Source organism: Ambystoma mexicanum, chromosome 4p, assembly GCF_040938575.1.
Source record: "Ambystoma mexicanum isolate Mex_15411 chromosome 4p, UKY_AmexF1_1, whole genome shotgun sequence".
Classification (NCBI taxonomy): Eukaryota; Metazoa; Chordata; class Amphibia; order Caudata; family Ambystomatidae; genus Ambystoma; species Ambystoma mexicanum.
Window position 1 is genome coordinate 4,577,915 of NC_090927.1, and position 18,846 is coordinate 4,596,760.

General features: G+C 47.0%; 1 protein-coding gene across 1 annotated transcript in view; it reads left to right on the forward strand.

Annotated features, from left to right (window-relative positions):
* The window catches only part of LOC138453830 (vomeronasal type-2 receptor 26-like), a 341,447-nt gene that overhangs the window by 53,914 nt on the left and 268,687 nt on the right, over positions 1–18,846 (forward strand). The window contains exon 3 of the mRNA XM_069606996.1: positions 9,415–9,453. Coding sequence (XP_069463097.1) covers positions 9,415–9,453 — 39 coding nt within the window. The remainder of the gene's footprint in view (positions 1–9,414; positions 9,454–18,846) is intronic.

Sequence of the window (18,846 nt, forward strand, 5' to 3'; positions counted from 1 at the left end):
GCGCTAGGCTGAAGCACTGTGGAAAAGTCATCCCAGCTTAGCCAATAAAGCCTCCCTCCTGATCACCTCACTCAATTATAAGGAAGCCATCCTTCAAGCCAAATAACTCACGCATATCCCAAGCAGAATCCAACACAAGAGAATTATTTAAAATTCTCAAAGAATTAGAATCCCCCTCACCTGCCCCTTACGTGTGCACCAAAGACAGCACCTGGTGCAACAATATACAAAATGCACTTCTCAACAAAATAACCACTCTGCAATCCAAAATCAACGCCAAGCAAAACTCCCTCCACACTCCCCTATTTAGCAATACCTTGCCATCATAAAATAACCACCCCTGATTCTCCTGTGCCGTTCAGCTTCACACCGCTCACCGCCCTTGAGGTTGAAAAAATCATCTGCAACCTAAAACCCTCCAATTGCCAAGGGGACGCCTGTCCAGCTCCAATCATTAAGGAATCAGCCCATGACCTCGCTCGTTTCATTACTAATTTTATCAACTCCTCATTGCAATCGGAAGTGGTCCCCAACAACTTGAAGGATGCGTGGGTCATCCCTCTTCTAAAAAAAACAACTTTAGATTCCGAGGTCCCAATCAACTACAGGCCCATCACGACGGTCCCATTTCTGCTAAAAATCTTAGATAGAGCAGCGTATCTTCAGATACAGAATTACTTGGAAACTAACAATCTTCTAGGCACTAGACAATCCGGCTTTAGACCCAAGCACGGTACGGAGACTGCCCTAATAGATCTCAAAACCCAAATTGAGGACCTTAAAGACAAAGGTGAGCTAGCCCTGCTACACTACTAGACTTATCTGCTGCATTCAACTTGGTCAACCACCAAATCCTTTGTCATCATCTGAAAACTGCAGCACACTTCTCCGACAATGCCACTAACTGGATTAAATCACTCCTGGATAACAGACACATGAGGATTTTCTCCCCAACCTCCTCTGCCGACCCTGCACCAGTCCCTTGTGGGGTCCCCCAAGGATCGTGCATATCCCCCAGCCTCTACAATGTTTTCACTAAACCCCTGTTCGATGTGCTTGACTATCTGGGTGTCACCTACACTAACTATGCCGATGACACCCAGATACTCATCCCCATCACGGCGATTACACGGTAGACTCAAAATCCTTAAATGACATATACCATGTCATACAAACCTGGATGGCACAACATGAGCTCTGTCTTAATGACGATAAGACAGAGCTCCTCATCCTAGGTACACAGCAAAGACTTAAAAAGCTGAACCCCATGTTCAGCTCCTTTAATATCGATGGTAATTCCATAAAAGTCTCCAAAGATACCAAAACTCTCGGAATCTACCTAGACTCCACTCTCTCCCTCCACAGACAAACAAATGCTGTTGCAGCCGCCTCTGCTTACACCTGCAAGCTGATCATTGCTTGTTGCCCTTTTCTCTCCACTCATAGCTGCACAATCCTTACTAGGACTTTGGTAATGTCCAAGCTGGACTATTGTAATGAACTATACCAAGGCACCAATCAACGCAACCTAGACAAACTCCAGATTATACAAAATAACGCCATCAGAGCAGCCCTCAATATCCCTAGATCAGCCCACATCTCGGAAACTAGAAAGAACCTTCACTGGCTGTCAGTCCCCCAAAGGATCTCACTAAAATCTCTTGCCCTGACGTACAAATGCATGAATAACCAGGCCCCGATCTATCTCTCCTCACGGTTCACGCAGTACACCCCATCTCGATCTCTAAGGTCTACCCGTAGCCAGAGCCTACTGATCCCCAGATACAAGCTCCAAACAGCCGGCGGGTCCAGTTTCCCAGTCCTGGCAGCCAAACTGTGGAACTCTGTCCCTCTTACTATCAGAAACCTGCCTTCCCTGAACTCATTCAAACACAACGCTAAACTCTGGCTAGTCACCTCAGACGACCAACTTTCACTCTGAATATTTGATTACCTATGTATTTCTGTCTATACTTCTAACATGTTTTGATTGCTCTGTTCAATTCAAATGTTTACTTGTAATGTCATATTGTTATGTAACCACTGCCTCTAAGATATGCGCCCGGTAGCCTCCGGGCCTGGTTTTGCGCTATGCAAATAAAATAAATACAAATAAATACAAATACAAATGGCCCCTGCACAGGACAGCAGCCTGACCCACACATTATTATGCTCCAAAGGCACCTACATCTATCAAGATACAAGCTTGGCTCACATCTGTTGCCTAAGACATCACCCCCTTCCCTGCCCTACACCATATCTGCCCACTACAGCAGCCTTCCCCCTCTACCAAACAGCCTCTCTATTAGAGTAAGCACTGCCAACCTGCCCACCACCGTGCCATCCGTTCCACCACATGCCTAGTATCTATTCGCCAGACTCGCCTCTGATCTAGAACCCATGTTCACACCCCAGTTTTTACAAGGCCTACACTGGGAGCCACCAGAAGATTCAGACTCTCCTCTTGCACACACAAGCGCCCGCCCGCTACATGGAAACACAGTAGTCCACGATTGCATCTTCCTCAGACCACACCTACTTACCCTCACAGGATACTTTTATCCCCTACCCATAAGCCTACAACTGTGACCACCACAGGTCAACCTAATTTCCATCATGCCCACGCCAAGGTCCAGCCTATCCACTCAGCACACACTGAATCACCCCCCACTCCCAAACTACACATCTCCGCACCTAATATACACTTGAAAGGGGCATTATTGAATGTCCGATCCCTATGGGCACATGCCATTGATGTTCATGACCTTATTTTGGAACACCAACTAGACTTCCACGCAATGACTGAACCCTGGTTCCACGCAGCTTCAGGACCACTCTTGACTCTAGCCATCCCACCGGATTACACCATTCTCAGAACTGACCGCCAAGATGGTACAGGTGGAGGAGTAGCTATTATTGTTAAAACCTCCTTACAGTTCAGAGCATCCAACCTAGATAAAATAGACAGCTACGTAAACCTTAAACTAACGACAGACCCTAGAACAACCTTTAATTTCCTCCTTGTCTACAGAGCACCCAGTTCCTCCAATCATCCGGCTATAGATATCCCCTTACTTGTTACCCCGCTCCTTAAACCTAAGACTAAATGTGTACCATTAGGGGACCTTAACCTGGGCTTCAATGATGTTCATGATCATAAAGCCATAGCCTTCCATACATCACTCTTAGAAATGCAGTTCACCCAAATCGTCAATGCACCCACCCTCCCACACCAAAGGTAAAATCTTAGATTGGATTTTAACTCTGAATACTACAGTATCCACTGAAGACATCCTAAAAATTTCGTGATAAAACCACTTCCTAGTTCACTTCAATGTGATCACTTTAATCACAAAAACCCAAGATTCTACTGCACCTTTTCCTATTCCAGTATTAGTGAGAAATTCACGAAAGCTCACACCAGAAAATCTTACCCCTATCCTCAACAAACTACTCAAGGTAGAAGCCAAAACAAACTCCAACCCGGACAGTATATCTCAGGTCTACCATTCCTGTTTAAAAACTGCTATCAATGAAGTAGCACCACACAAGGCTAAACTACCCAGACCTAAACGTAGCAACACTTGGTTCAACGATGAACTGATTGAACTCAGAAGAAATAAAAGAGCACTAGAACACCTAAATAGAAAAAACCCTTCTAATGAGTCCAAAAAGAGCTCCAGTTACTTTCTCATAAGTACAAACTTGCAGTAACTTCACAAAAAGCACCCTGAACATACCCATCACCAATGCTGCGTCTAATAGCAAAGAATTGTTTGCAAGTAAAGCATTGTATACTACCATACAGCATGCCTTACCCTCCAAAATCAAATCCCTCCAATTCAAAATCTCTATGAAAAGAAAAACACTGGTCCATAGCTCTGATAGCACCTCAAGTGCCTCGGTTGGCAATACATTAGCAGCATCTCAGTTTAATTTCTCTCTAGTCACCCAAGACCAAGTAATTAAGACTATTGCATCCCTCAAGCCTTCACATTGTAAAGGAGACAGCTTTCCTGCCAAACTAGTGAAGGCTTGTACACCAACTTTAGCTCCCATCATCACTAACTTCATCAATGCTTCTTTCAGCACCAACTCTGTCCCATCTAACATCAAAGAAACCTGGGCATGCCCCTGCTGAGAAAACCCACCCTAGACCCCAGGATTACCACCAACTACAGACTCATTACTACAGTCCCCTTTCTACTTAAAATGATCAATAAAATCACATATTCCGAAGTACAAACACACCTGAAAACAACCACTTACTAGGCGATAGACAATCTGGTTTCCGTTCCAAACACAGCACAAAGACGGCATTACTCCATCTAAAAAATCAAATGGACGCGATCAGATACTCAGGTAAATTATGCATCCTCCTATTACTTGACTTATCCGCTGCGTTTGATTTAGTGGACCATGATAAACTTTGCCTGACCTTATCTAAAATGTTTTAGTCTCCAACAATGCAACCACTTGGGTCAAATCATTTTTAACTGATCGTACCTCTAGAGTAGTCATTGGGGAGGAAGCGGCAGATCCTATAACAGTCCCCATAGGCGTACCACAAGGATCATGCCTCATGCCTCTCCCTCACTCTCTACAATGCATACACAAAACTCCTGTTCGCAGCATTACATGATATGGGAGCAATCTATACTAATTTTGCGGATGATACACAGATACTCATTCCAATCTCGGGCATTAAAGAACAGGACGCCATACTTATGAATAACATCTGCTCACTCATCCAGGATTGGATGGCAACAAACAGTCTCTGCCTTAATGGAGAAAAGACCAAGATACTTATTGTAGGCTCCCCAGCCCAATAAAAAAAACTACATGAAAACCACACCGCTATTGTCATAGATGGCAATCCCATACCCATCTCCAACCAAGTCAAAACCCTAGGGGTTTACCTGGACTCTAGTCTAACCATGAGTAAACATATCAACTCTCTCACCTCATCCACATTTTACACAGCTAGACTCGTATCCCTCAGCCGACAGTTTTGTTCTACACATAACTGCATAACCATAGCAAGAACGCTTATTTTGTCTAAGTTAGATTACTGTAATATACTCTTTCTAGGCACTACCAAGAAAAATTTAGCCAAATTGCAATTATTGCAAAATAAAGATCTTAGAGCAGCACTTGGTATCAAAAAAAGGGACCACATATCACAGTCCAGGAGAGAGGTACACTGGCTACCCATACAAGCGAGAATACTTTACAAAACTCTCACCACTACACACATATGCCTCACCCTTAATGCTCCTACCCACCTGAATGAATGTCTCACCTGGAAAACCTCAACCAGACTCCTAAAATCCACCACCAGCACCCAGTTACTCATCCCCCGCTATAAGAACTCTAGAACAGGGTTGAAGTGGGAGAATGGGACAAAAGAGTCCCACCAATCCCCTCACGCCCCTGGCCTAGAGGATCGCGGCCCAGACGCCCGCCACGAGAGGAGTTTGCCTATCTGCCAGACGACCAAATACCCTGGTACAGGAACATACGGATGTGCCCACCAGCCTGCCCACCAGCCTGCCCTGCCCAAGCCGACACCTGCGGCATGGATGAACTCGACTGAACCATTCAACAGTAAATAAACACATCGTTAGAGATGCCATGACGACCTAGCCAACGGTCAGAACACCCGTGCAAACATGCACACTGGACACTCCCACACCAATCCACACGAAGAACATATTCAGTGCTATGACGTAGGTGACGGACACACCCACTGACGCGCATCTTTATTATTTTTCACATAGGTTTTTCAAAATGCAGAAACGCAAGACGCACAACAAACTCATCTAAAATGCTTGCTGACGCTTCTCCTAACCCATGCATTGCAATGAGAAATATAACGAAGACATGATACTGGGGATAAAGCAATATGATACCGTAACTTAAAGTGCCGTGCATCAAACATCCCCACCTATGCACCAGGCCCAAGTAGGCCGCAAGCAAGAGCCTCCACGAACATTGAACGAGCAAGAGTACAATTTCTGACCCTGCAGAATGAGCCCGGCGAGAACGGACAGCCAAGGGAACAATGTTGCAAACTCGCATGCCACAAGCCGAAGCCAAGGTCACACCTGCAAACTAAGCCAGACACACAGTGGAAAATGCAACATTAAATGTGCAGAATTCTGCCTCAACCACGGTCTCTCCTCACGTGACCAAGCCGAACCTGACAGGGTGCCAGACCCAGGAGGGAGGAGGCGCATGGGTCCCACGTTTTGAGACACAGGCAGCAACAATGAAGCGACTCAATGGACATCTGCGGCGGTGGGAGTAGTCTGCCCTCAAGCATATGAACAAATCCACGCATTGTCTGCACAAACACATAGTTACATAATGTTGCAAATGACAGGTGCACCGCGAGCTGGGAACAACAATGGTGCCAGACTGGGGGGCTCGCGAGTGGACCAATCACAACATGGGGCACTTATCACTGACGCCATTAACATTAGCCAATCATCAGGGGTCTTCGTGTAACAATTTTCATGAATCTAATAGAAGGGACAACCCAAGTATACCACCTGACTGACCCTTAACCACTAACAGCGTTCTCTATACGTATGCTATACTAACCCTACCACTCGAGGAACCAATCCAGAGTGACGATAGGTTTTTTGCTAACTTTCCCAGGTGACGCAAGTAGCGCGTCATACTGAGGTAAAAAGGGCCTGCGAGCCCCACGAATTTCGAGAGAGTCAGGACGGACGCGTATGATCCTTGACACATCCCTGCCGTTGTTTAATAAACAGCAGAACCACCTTGCTTCTTGCGTGTGCCTCATACTCATTTTTGGGATACGCGGGAGGAGTTGGGGCCTCCCTGCCCGGAGGTCCGCGGATGGCCTAGCCGACCCTGGGAGAATTTCCCTCCGACAAGTTGGAGGCACTGCTGAGATCTGTTTAAGATCTGCTTTTATTTTATTTTTCCGAGTGCTCTCGTTGCGAGGAGGCCCGGCGGCGCGGCCCCCTCTGCCGCTGCCCCCTTTTTGAGGACTACAGGACCATCGCGGAACTGCGAGAAGACCTGACAGTGCAATCCGGATATTGGCCTTCGGGTGTCGGTTGAGAAGTATCCCGCCCACGGTTGGCGAGTGTCCAGACGTGGTCCAGACGAGGGGAGGTGGCGAGCCGCTTGGAGGGGTGCACGCAGTCGAGCGGCCCCGCATCAAGAGAACTTGGTGAGTATGCCACGCCCAACAAGCAATGTGAAATTGTGAGGGAGGGGGAGGGAATAGAATACGGGAGGTGGGAGGTGTTATACAGGTGCGCGGCGAAGGTTTGATAAATTAGTGTTGACGGTGAAGTGAATGGTAGCTGGACAAGTGCGAGAGCAGTCCGCTACGTTACGGAAGAGGAGGGGGCGGAGCACGAAAACATCACGTGCGGCCGCTCGTAGACACTGATTGGCCTAAGTCGCGACCACCTGTAAGGGTGTGTGTATGTGCGGTTTCCTACGATTTGGTGATTATTGATCAATGAGTAGATGAGGATCCCTATTGATCGAGCAGAAAACTCGATAGATAGATGACGTTTCCCTGTAGGCGGTAGCTAGCTGGTTGCCTAATACAGAAGATAATTGGCTGGTTAAGCCCTCCTGTCGAGGGTGCGTATCACACGCGTGGCGACGCAGCGTGCGCAGTCTGATTATATTGTTGATTTCCTTGTTCCAGGCGTGACAAGAGGACAGCTGTGGGGTTAACGGGGGTAGATTGCAAGCGTATTTCGTACTTTTAAAAACATGTAAAGAACTTACCAGTAGTTTTGGAAGAGATCGGTGACGTCACCAGTAGGGCTTTCATAGGATATCTCGAACACAAGGCATTTTTCGGAGAGTGGTGGGGAAGAGAATAATGGTAAGGGAGTGGAGACGGAGATAAACGGTAACGAGTAGATCGGGGCAGGGTGAAAAGGGGGACGTGGCCGCGGATGGAGAACGCCGGCTACGACAAGCGAAGAAAGAGGAGGAGGGGTAAAACGAAGTGGGACGGCTGTATAAGAACGTCACACAGGGCACGCAGCCGCAGGGGGATACATGTGCCTCGGCCGTAGGGGGCCATAAAGGTGTTTGGTAAAGGAAGAAAAGAAAGACAAGAATATACAAATGCAAATGCTATATTTTACTATTTTTCCTTAGCGGACAATCGCAAGTCCCCAAAATTACCGGGCCAGGTAAAGATCTAAGATTGTATAGCGTACACTGTTAGCAAGATAACCGCTACCAAATAGGGGTAGGATAACAAGTGAAGTGCTACTATATCATACGGGACAGGATCGGGAGGGTGGGGGAACACCCTCACCACCCCGCTACAGCATATATGTAAAACACTGTCACCCCATAGGGAGAAACTGATCAAATACAGCATAGTATGGACACAGGGGACGGACAACAAAATGACGACACCATGGCCACCTAATGGCAGTTTCGATCCATATACCCAACATTCACTATTAACCCATCTGCATAACACATACAAAGGGAAGAAGTTGACACACCACGTGGAGGTGTTTAACTTATGGAGGATGTTCCAAGGGTCCCGACCAGGACCAAACGGAATGTTCACTATGGGGGAAACAACGGAAGCGAAGAAGATTAAGGAGGAAGAAGAGAATGGGGAAAAAGAGAGTGAAGGCACACAGAACACGGGGAACGTACAAGAGGGAGGAGAAAAGAGTAACAACCTAAACGATAAGGAAATAAAAAAGGAACAGAGCGACGATATGCCCCTAGCGAAGGTAGTGAAAAAGGAGGAAGGGGGGTTATATCCTTTAACAGAACTACAAGAAATAGTAAGAGAACAATCAAGGGCGGCTGAGGGGTACTCGAACCCAGCATACAGCCCGCCACCATATACAGCTACAGGTGGCCACACGGGAGGGGAGCAGACTAGTACGACGGGATCAGCTCGTACGAAGATGCCCGCAGGGGAGGGGAGGACTGGCGAAGAACAGATCGCGGCAATAGGACATGATGAGTGGGTAGCGGCGCAGGTATTATTAAAATTACGAGGTTCATTAACAGGAGAAGAAAAGGAGGTAGTAAGGAAAATGGACGAGGATAATACCAGAAAGAGTGAAATGAAAGAGGAAGAGCTGTTACGACAAAAGGAAGAGATTTTGGAGGAACTATTAGCAGAATTAAGGGATGAGCAGAATGCACTGATCAAGCAGCTTGAGAGAGAGGAAAGAGAGAGAGCACGGGAAAGGAAAGAAAGTAAGAATGAATTGGAAAAAATTAGGGAACGGACTGAGGAGCAAAAGAGAGAAGCCGAAAGGGTAAAGGCAGTAGCAGAAAGGGTATCCAGAACAGCACTGCGTGACAAGAAAAGAGAGGAAGAAGAGAAAGAAAAAGAAATGGAAATATGGAAGAGGAGAATAATATCAGACACGACAAAGAAATACGAAGAAGGGAGGATGATAGAGAGTATATTAGAGCGGGAAAGAGCGAGATGGGAAAGGAAGAGAGAAGAAGAAAGGATATTGGAAAAGATGAGTAGTGAAGTAATGGAGGAATTAATAAAGAAAAGAGAGGAAATTGGTAGAGAAATAGCGGAGAAAAAAGAAGGGGAAAGAGAAGATAGGAGAGGGGAGAGTGAAGTAAGGAGGTATGTACGCAGAGACACAGAAGTAGCAACAACATCAGCACAAAGGGGAGCAATTGGTAAAGAAGAAACGGGAGGAACGGATCTAATAGACTTAAAAACAGTAACGATTAGGGGGAAAAAGACAGATTGGGGGTTGTCACTCCTGGATGACTTTTGTAGTGAGGAAGAAGAAGGAATGGAGAAGGAAGGAAGAAATAGTGAAAGGGAAAGCCTAGATAAATTTTACATCACCCGGACAAATAGAGAATCACCATGGGCCTGCAGGAGAAAGGAAGAACTTGAGGGAAGTGAGGGGGAAGAGCAAGGAATGGCGGGAAGGCAGACACGTGCAGCTACACCCTCATCATCCCGTCCAACATGCTCCACCACCCCACACTCATCCCGTGCAACATGCCCACCTACACCCGCACCCACCCCTCACGAACTCACACCCTATGCAGGCAGGCTTAGAGATCTCCCTGGACGCAGGCAGGTAGAATGAATACACACGCCCACATCAAATAAAGGAAATGATAAAAGAAGGGGAAGAGATGGGGGAGAAACAGCTACGAGCAGGGGAAACATGCAGGGCTTTAAGTGGGCCGGGGCCTGCCGGGGCTGGGCCCCGGCAGGCTCCGAAATTTCGTTTTGAGGCAGGGCCCTGCCGGGGCCCACTAATCTCCCCTGGCAGCCCCCGCCACTACACAAAAAGGCATTTTCTTTCTACAGCCTGAAGCTCTCGCTCGTGAGCGAGAGCTTCAGGATTCAGAAAAAAATGCCTTTTAGCCATAATGGTGGCGCCGCACCTGCGAGGCATCCCTTTAATCAAGTGATGCACGTGGGCCGGCGCCACCATTATGGAGAAAACGTGAGGCCGCTGGAAGCAGAGGCCTTGCATTCTAAATACTGAAGTTCCCGCGGATTCGCGGGAGTTTCAGTCTTTAGGAAAAAGGCCTCCGCTTCCAGTGGCCTCACCCTTTCAGCCATAATGGTGATGCTGCCCCTCCCCAGCTGGCGAGGGGCAGCGCCACCATTAAGGCTGAATAGGCGAGGCGCTGTCCCCTGCCAGGCAAGCCTATACAAAATAAATGCAGAGATCAGCACCCTCTCCTCCATTGGGGAGAGTGTGCTAATCTCTACAAAAGGCTGCCTGGCAGGGGTGACAGTAGCCCATTGAGCCGGGGCTCGTCAAGGGGGCGTGGCCTAACGGGCCCTGAAGACCCCCGTTGTTAGGCCACACCCCTCGATGAGCCCCGGCTCGATTTGTAGTGCCACTTAAGGCACTGACACTAGTGTAGTGAGGTGGTGAACATGTCTATAGAGATATCCCTTGTAGGGTTTGGCACCAATAATGGCAATGCAGGCAGCCTTATATGGCTTGATTTCCTAGGCTCTGGTGGTGGTTTGGTACCCTGGCAAGGCTTGGGTTCCTTTCTGGTGAGACAAGTCTTTATGGTGGTGTGTTGGCCTCCTCAGGAGTAGAACGGGGGGGGGGACATTATACCCTCCTCACCCTCTTCATCAGAGGAAGACAGGATAGGTTCCACTATCACTGGTTGAACCAGCAACCCAATCCCTGGTACAGGGTATGAAAGGCGTGGAAGCGCTGCCAGCACAGACACTGTAGACGTTGTGGTCAACTACAAGGTAGTATGAGCCGCAGATGGTGCGGTGGCTTTGACAGATTTCAGTGTCTTTCATAGTCGACAGGACCTTTTTTTTTTTTTAAACTCTTTTTATTGGTGGTCACAAGAGATACAAAGCACTTAGCACATCAAACCGCAAATAATTCACAATAGGATGATACATCATTAAGACATTAAAGATTACAGATACTCGTCATTGTCAGAAACCATGTCACATAAATACATTCTGAAGGGGCCCCATATATCCTTAGGCCTGCTCGCAGTAGGCTGGGTCAGGAAAAATTGTTCTTCAGATTCATTAACGTATGTCAATTCCCAAAGGAAGTTATTCATGCTGGGCGGGCCAGCGCTTTTCCAAGTCTGTAAGATGCATTTCTAGGCCACAGCGCACAGTGCTTTAAGTGGGCTGGGGCCAGCCAGGGCCGGGCCCCAGCAGTCTCCAAAAAGCAGGGCTGAGCCAGAGCCCTGCCAGGGGCCCCTGGCCCCACCACGCCATGGCAGGACGCATTATCCAGCCATGACGGGAGATGCGCCCGCCACTTTAACGTCAGGCAAGCTGACAGAAGTGCCAGCCAGGCACAGCGCTGCTGTGACTGGATGGCACTTCCGTCAGTCACTGTAACTTTCTCTGATGACCCCTCATCTGAGGGGCCATCAGAGGAAGCTAGACTAGAGTCCCTTAGTTTTCCCTCGCCAGGTCACTGACCCTCAGCGAACCTGCGGGCTCCATGATCTAATATGCAGATTAGATCACGGAGCCCGCGGGTTCGCAGAGGGTGAAAGACGGTTCGGGGTCTGTGATCTCTGAGATGACTGAGCCCGAGGCGCCTTTCTCCTTTGGCAAGGCTTTATAAAAGATGCCTTCAACTGTGTACGTTTAAGCCATCTTTTATACACGTAGAACTATTTCTATGTTTATAACAGACTGCTTGAATCGTACACAATTTAAGGCATCTTTTATAACGCTTTGTCGACGGACAAAGCCACCTTGGGTTTTGTCCGTCCTCAACGCTTTATAAAAGATGCCTACGTTTCAAGCCGTCTTTTATAAACATAGACATATGTTACATTGCTATGTATATAAAAGAATGCTTGAAAAATCACAAACCACAGTAGTACGCAAACAAATATATAAATGCTCAAATACATTTATATATTTGCTTGCGCACATTACTGATTTGTGCACTTTTAGGCCACGCCCACAATGGCAGCCATGCCCCCAAATGAGGGCTCCCCCTCAATTTCTTACCCCACTTAAAGCACTGGAAACATGGACACAATTGATGATGTAGACGACACGGAAGAAGAGGAGGGGTACACGGACTCGACTTTGGGGAACCCAGGGGGTCAAACAGGACACAACTTAATGCCACTTCTGGAGAGGGGAGGGGTTAGACCACAATACGTCCCTTGGAAGCATGCAGACAAGGAAAATATAAAGTGCAGGCTCCCATCATTAAGTGGAGGTGCGGGAAAATGGATAAATGAAATGGAAAAACACACCGCAGGACAGAAACTGGCAGTGGGGGATGTAAAGGGCCTTCTAATATCAATATTGGGGGATGCAGCAGATGACATCTGGAAGAGAGCAGGCTTCCCCGGGGTCACAATAACAAACACATCACACGATGGGGCACCATTCGCAAACTGCAGACATGCATTATGGCAAGCGCTGAAGGTACAGTACCCAGACACATCAGACATAGGAGCAATTACATCACGCAAGATGCGTGAGAACCAAGATCCTGTTGATTATATCCAGGAAATTCAAGAGAAGTGGCGTATGGAAACTAGAGAACAATGGGACAAATCACCAGCAATATTCTATCATATACTAATACAAGGGCTCCCAGAAGCAGTTCAGAAACAACTGAAGAAGATAGTGGGGATGGAAGCAAAAGCATGGCCAGAAATACAACTGACGATAGTACATCATTGTAGGACATGGCAAGAAAAGATGAAACAAAAGGAAGAGGATAGAAAAGCGGAAGAGGCTAAATTGGTACAGAAAAAACTTCCAAAATAACGATGGAAGGTGCACTAATAACTATACCTACAACAATGACTCGAAACCCCACACAAGTAGTGGCTGCACAAGATCCCTCCCAAATACAATCATCACAGATTGTAGCACAACAGCTGCCACCACCCCAACCATACACGACAAACATGGGAGGAGGATACTCAACACCAGGAGCTGGATATTATAATTATAACAGGGGAAGGGGAGGAATGATGAGGGGGGAGGGGATACGGCTATAACACACAACAGCAAGGGGGAGGATTCAGAAATTTCTACCCCACCGGGCAACCAGTATACCAGGACAATTCAGGGAGCTTTCCATGGCAGAACAGGGAACCACCGGTGTGTTGGATTTGTGGATTACTAGGGCACATGTCACGCACATGTAGAATGAGACCCTGCACACCAGCATGGGGAGAACAGGGACAACAAGGGCCTACAAGGGAACAGCAGGGCATCCAACAACAGCAGGCACTGCAACCGGGAAATGTGCAGCACCAACTAGTAACACAACAACAGCCACAGACATATTCACTACCACAACAACAGGTAGCGATACACAACAACCTCAAGTGCAGCAAGTACAGCAACCTGCCCAAATTCAAGACCATAAAATAACCTCTACCAATACACAACTACAGCAAACACAACTGGGAAGGGTGACGGTCCTGGGACACAACCCTTACACAGGAAGTGGTCAATCATTATACTCACAATAGGACAGCCCAGAGATGGCCTTGGTGTGTCCCATCCTGTCGGTAACACCTAATAGTGCGGAGGTACCACGCATAGAGGTAACGATAGGTGACAAAAAATTATCATTCCTTGTTGACACCGGGGCGACCCGGTCTTGCATAAGGGAAGGTCAATTTAAGATGTCAGGTGAGGCCATGAACACCCAAGGATTCTCTGGGGTTAGGGGGTTGGTTCCCTTTACTGATAGCATTCCCTTATAGATAGGGGATTATGACATGTCCGTCCCGCTTTTATATTCTAGGGACTCACCAGTAAACAAACTCGGGAGAGACATAATGAGCAGGTTGAATATGACGATCTCCTTTACGGAGGACGGCATAATTTGATCCACTCCTGGAATAAACATGCTCACTGCACGACAAATTATGCAAGCATACTGTGGACAGACAGTGATTAGGGCTGAGCCAGTAGATGGCAAACTGTTCCAGTACGGAACAGACATGGCATTCGCATGGATGCCAGGAATAGAAGGAAAGATCTGGAGGAGGCCAACAGCCTATTTGTTTAGACCAGAAACACCAGCCAATGAACCAGAAGGAAAGGTGATTTCAGTGAGCATGGAGAGCATTATAGCAACTGCTGATTATATCGCAGTACATGCCCAAGACAGGGAAGGAAGAGCATGGAGGGCAGTGATAGCCCTAGCTGAGGGATGCAGGCTCACCCAGGTGTCAGACGAGGAGCTCTTTTCAGAAGAAAAGGAAGAAGGTGAAATGGTATTTATGATGAGTGTAGAAATATGGCTAAGAGTGACATACAAACAAGTGGCACAGAAAATTGCAATGGCACTTGAAACACCCACATCCACCCCAGTTCCCTTCTTTGAGGAGGATATGGCAAAAGTCCCAACATCATTATGGACTACTAGTCCCTATGACGTGGGGTGCATAAAGAGTATAGGGGGAGTAAGAATAAAATTGAAAAAAGGTGCAATACTCCCTAGAGTGAAGCAATACCCACTATCAAAAGAGGCAGATGAGGGCATATATGAAACAATAACGGCCCTTATAAATAATGGCATATTGGTACCATCAGAATCACCATGTAACACAGCCGTATATCCAGTGCGCAAAGCTAAAGGAGGGTCTTGGCGTTTCATCCAGGACCTCAGGCCCTTGAACAACATAGTGGAAGCAGAATACCCCATAGCAGCAAACCCGGCCACAATATTGTGTGGCATTCCAGCAGAGGCATCACGATTTACAGTGATTGACCTCAAAAATGCCTTTTTCTCAATACCCCTGCATCCAGACTCACAAGATCTAACAAGCTTCACGTACAGAAACACAAAATGGAAACACACCAGATTGCCACAAGGGTACTGCGAGTCACCCTCAATTTTCAACAGAGTAATACAGATGGACTTGGGAAACATTGAATTGGAAAGCACAGTGTTGCAGTATGTTGACGATATAATAATTTGCAGCACAAGCGAAAAAAATGCAGAGAGGACTCATTGAAGATGCTGACAATATTGGCTGAAAAGGGTTACAAGGTAGACAAAGAAAAGTTACAGTACTGTCAGGAACAGGTACTATACATTGGTCAGCTCATATCCCAATACGGAAGAAAGATTGCACCACAAAGAGCACAGGCCATATCAAAAACGCCGTTGCCACAAACAGTGAGGGAACTGCAGCAGTTCCTGGGACTGTGCAACTACTGTAGAGCATGGGTATTTGATTACAGCTCATACATAGGACCCCTACTTGAGGCATTAAGAGAAGCTAACAAAGGGGAGAAAAAATTGGGGTGGACAATGGAAATGAAAGAGGCCTTTGATGAACTGAAAGATGCAATATCAACTGCTCCGGTACTGGCCACCCCAGATTATGAACGACAATTCTTTATATTTTCACATTGCGACTCAGCAGTAATGAAAGCAGTGTTGGCTCAAAAAACAAGCATGGGTTACAAACCAGTAGCATTTTACAGCGGTGACTTGGATCCTGTAATGTTAGGACATTTCCCTTGCGAACAAGGTCTCGCCGCAGCTGCCTTCGCGGTAGAGAAAGCATCATCAATTACAATGGGGTGCCCAACCACACTATTTGTGGAACATGCACTATTTGCAATATTGAACAAGCCTAAGTCCACACTAACCACGCAGAGGGCGTCAGGTTATGAGATCATCTTATCTAGACCAGAATTATCAATTGTTAGATGCAGCACAGTTAATCCTGCAAGGTTTATAGCGGAAGTCATTGAGGAAGGCGACTATGCACATAATTGTACGCAGACTACCGAAATGTACTCATGTACTAGAAAAGTTGAAGAGGACGCGCTAAATGGAGGAGAGCTCTTGTTCATTGATGGGTATTCAATAATAGACCAAAGTGATGGGATAAGGAGAACTGGGGCCGCAGTGGTCAATTACCACAACATTACTCTGCTCAAGCAGCAGAATTGGTTGCACTGATCTTGGCGTTGAAGGAAAGCTTTGACAAAAAAAGTGACTATATATTCCGACAGCGCATATGTCACGTATACTGTCCACTCAGGATTGTCCAAATGGAGGAGAAGAGGGTTTAGGAGAGCTGACGGCACCCCAGTGCAACATGCTCTCTTATTAGCTGAATTAATTGAAGTAACAAATGACCCCCAAGAATTAGCTTTGGTCAAATGTACCGCACACACTAATGGAGAAGATCATATCTCAAAAGGAAATGCAGCAGCAGGCGCACATGCGAAGTATGCTGCATATTTTGGTGAGATATGGAACCCCCCAGAGTCAGAGAGAGGGATAGGGAGGGGGATAGCTAAAGAGATGTTGATAAGAGAAGGATACACTCATCTCCCAGCCACACAGATAATGGAGTTACAGGCGGCTGCACCAATGGCAGAAAAAGAAATATGGGTAAAAAGAGGATGTACAATGTCGCCAACTGACGCACTATGACGCCAGGGTAACACTGGAAAGATGGTAATGCCATTGGCACTATTGAACACAGCCCTGAGCCAACTCCACCACCCAGCCCATACAGGCAAGGAAGTTATTGCAGCACGAATTAGGGAAGATTGGTTCTGTCCCGAGTTAAATTCCCATGTGACAAATTTTATCAGCAAATTGTCTCACATGTCAACAGTTTACGGCCGGTCACACACTGAAAGTGATAAAAGGTACTATACCCCGGCCAGAGGGACCCTTCCTGCACATCCATATTGATTACGTTGATATGATCAACGTATGTCAAGGAAATAGGTACATGATTGTAGTGGTATGCCCATTCTCCAGGTGGATTGAGGCAGGACCCTGCTCACATCCAGATGCATTTAGAGCAGCTAAATTTTTAGTGAGGGAGGTTTTCCCCAGGTGGGGAGTGTGCGAGGTACTGCGGTCGGATAACGGCCCGCATTTCGCTAATGAAATGTTCCAGCACATCACATCCTTACTGAACATCAAGCATAAATTTGCATGTGCATATCACCCGCAGGCCAACGGTGTATGCGAACGCCTGAATGGCCTACTGAAGGAGGCAATTGCAAAGATACAGCAAACAACAAAGAAGAGTTGGTTGTATTGCCTTCCGCTAGCTCTATTTGAGCTGAGGAATAGACCAGGCTTCGACCACCACCTCACTCCTCACGAGGTGGTGACCGGACGTCAAATGCGCCTTCCTCTAACACCAACATCAAGAGCGTTCACAGAGTATGAAAATACTGCAACTGTTCTTGGTGATGAAATGTACCAATATGTGTCTTCTTTGATTACTAGTGTAGTGTTTGTGTCTCAACAGCTCGAGCGCACACGGGGCGGGTCTAAGAGTTATCAACAAGAAGACGAGGACCAAGGATCGGAAAAGGAAAAACTGTGCAAAATTGCTAAAGGTGACCACGTGCTACTCCGCATTTTCAATAGAAAGTGGAACAGCCCACGCTTCACTGGTCCCCACCTTGTAGAGGAGGTATCTATGAGAGCAGTAAAGTTGCAGGATAAGCGCGCTTGGAATCACCTACACGACGTAAAGATCTGCAAACTCCAGACCTGCCCTAGCGTCACCGACAGGGCCATTGGAAGAACAACGACAGCGTCACCCACGGAGGAAGAGAGTTCTACCACAGCTGACGACATAAGTGTCTCCATACCCTGCCACCCCCCAGATTCCCCAGAGACAACCACTGAAATAGAAACTGGTAATTCCCATACCGCCCACCCCATGGTCACACGATCAAAGAGTAAAGAGACTTCAGCCAGTTGAACCCCAAAACCCTCTGCCCATCGACCTCCTACCCACTACAGTAACCACCCAATTGAAGGACATTGTCTTGCACATATACACATGTAAACACTTGAATGTTCTCTTTTTTCTTTCTCGCACATGCAGTTACCGCGTATTATTGTATTGCTAAGAAAACAGATAACTAATAAAGTACACTGCCCAGGAGTAGATGCTACCCTCAGACGATAACTACCCTGAAGCCCTATCACACCAATTTGTCTATCACATAAAAAGGCCAAAGTACCTAAAAAGAAGGAGGGTACGTGTCTACTACACAGCATTTATCTTGGCCATAGAACAATCAATGCCCCATCTTCACCAACACTTGCCTGCCCTAAGAGACAGATCACTTAGATTGGCGTGGGAACAGCTCTTCACCTGGGCACTGAACGACTACTTGATAGGGAGAGCTTGAAAACAACAACTAACACTAATAACAAGCCTATTGAGAATTTTCAGGCGGGCAACTTTAACGTCGCAAGAATAAGCTGCCGGACTGCAGCAAGGTAAGAGCAAAATGCCGGTGAGACTAGCTTCTGTAATAAAGATGATAGGGATTTTGATGATCACTGGGTTTTTGGCTGCCTC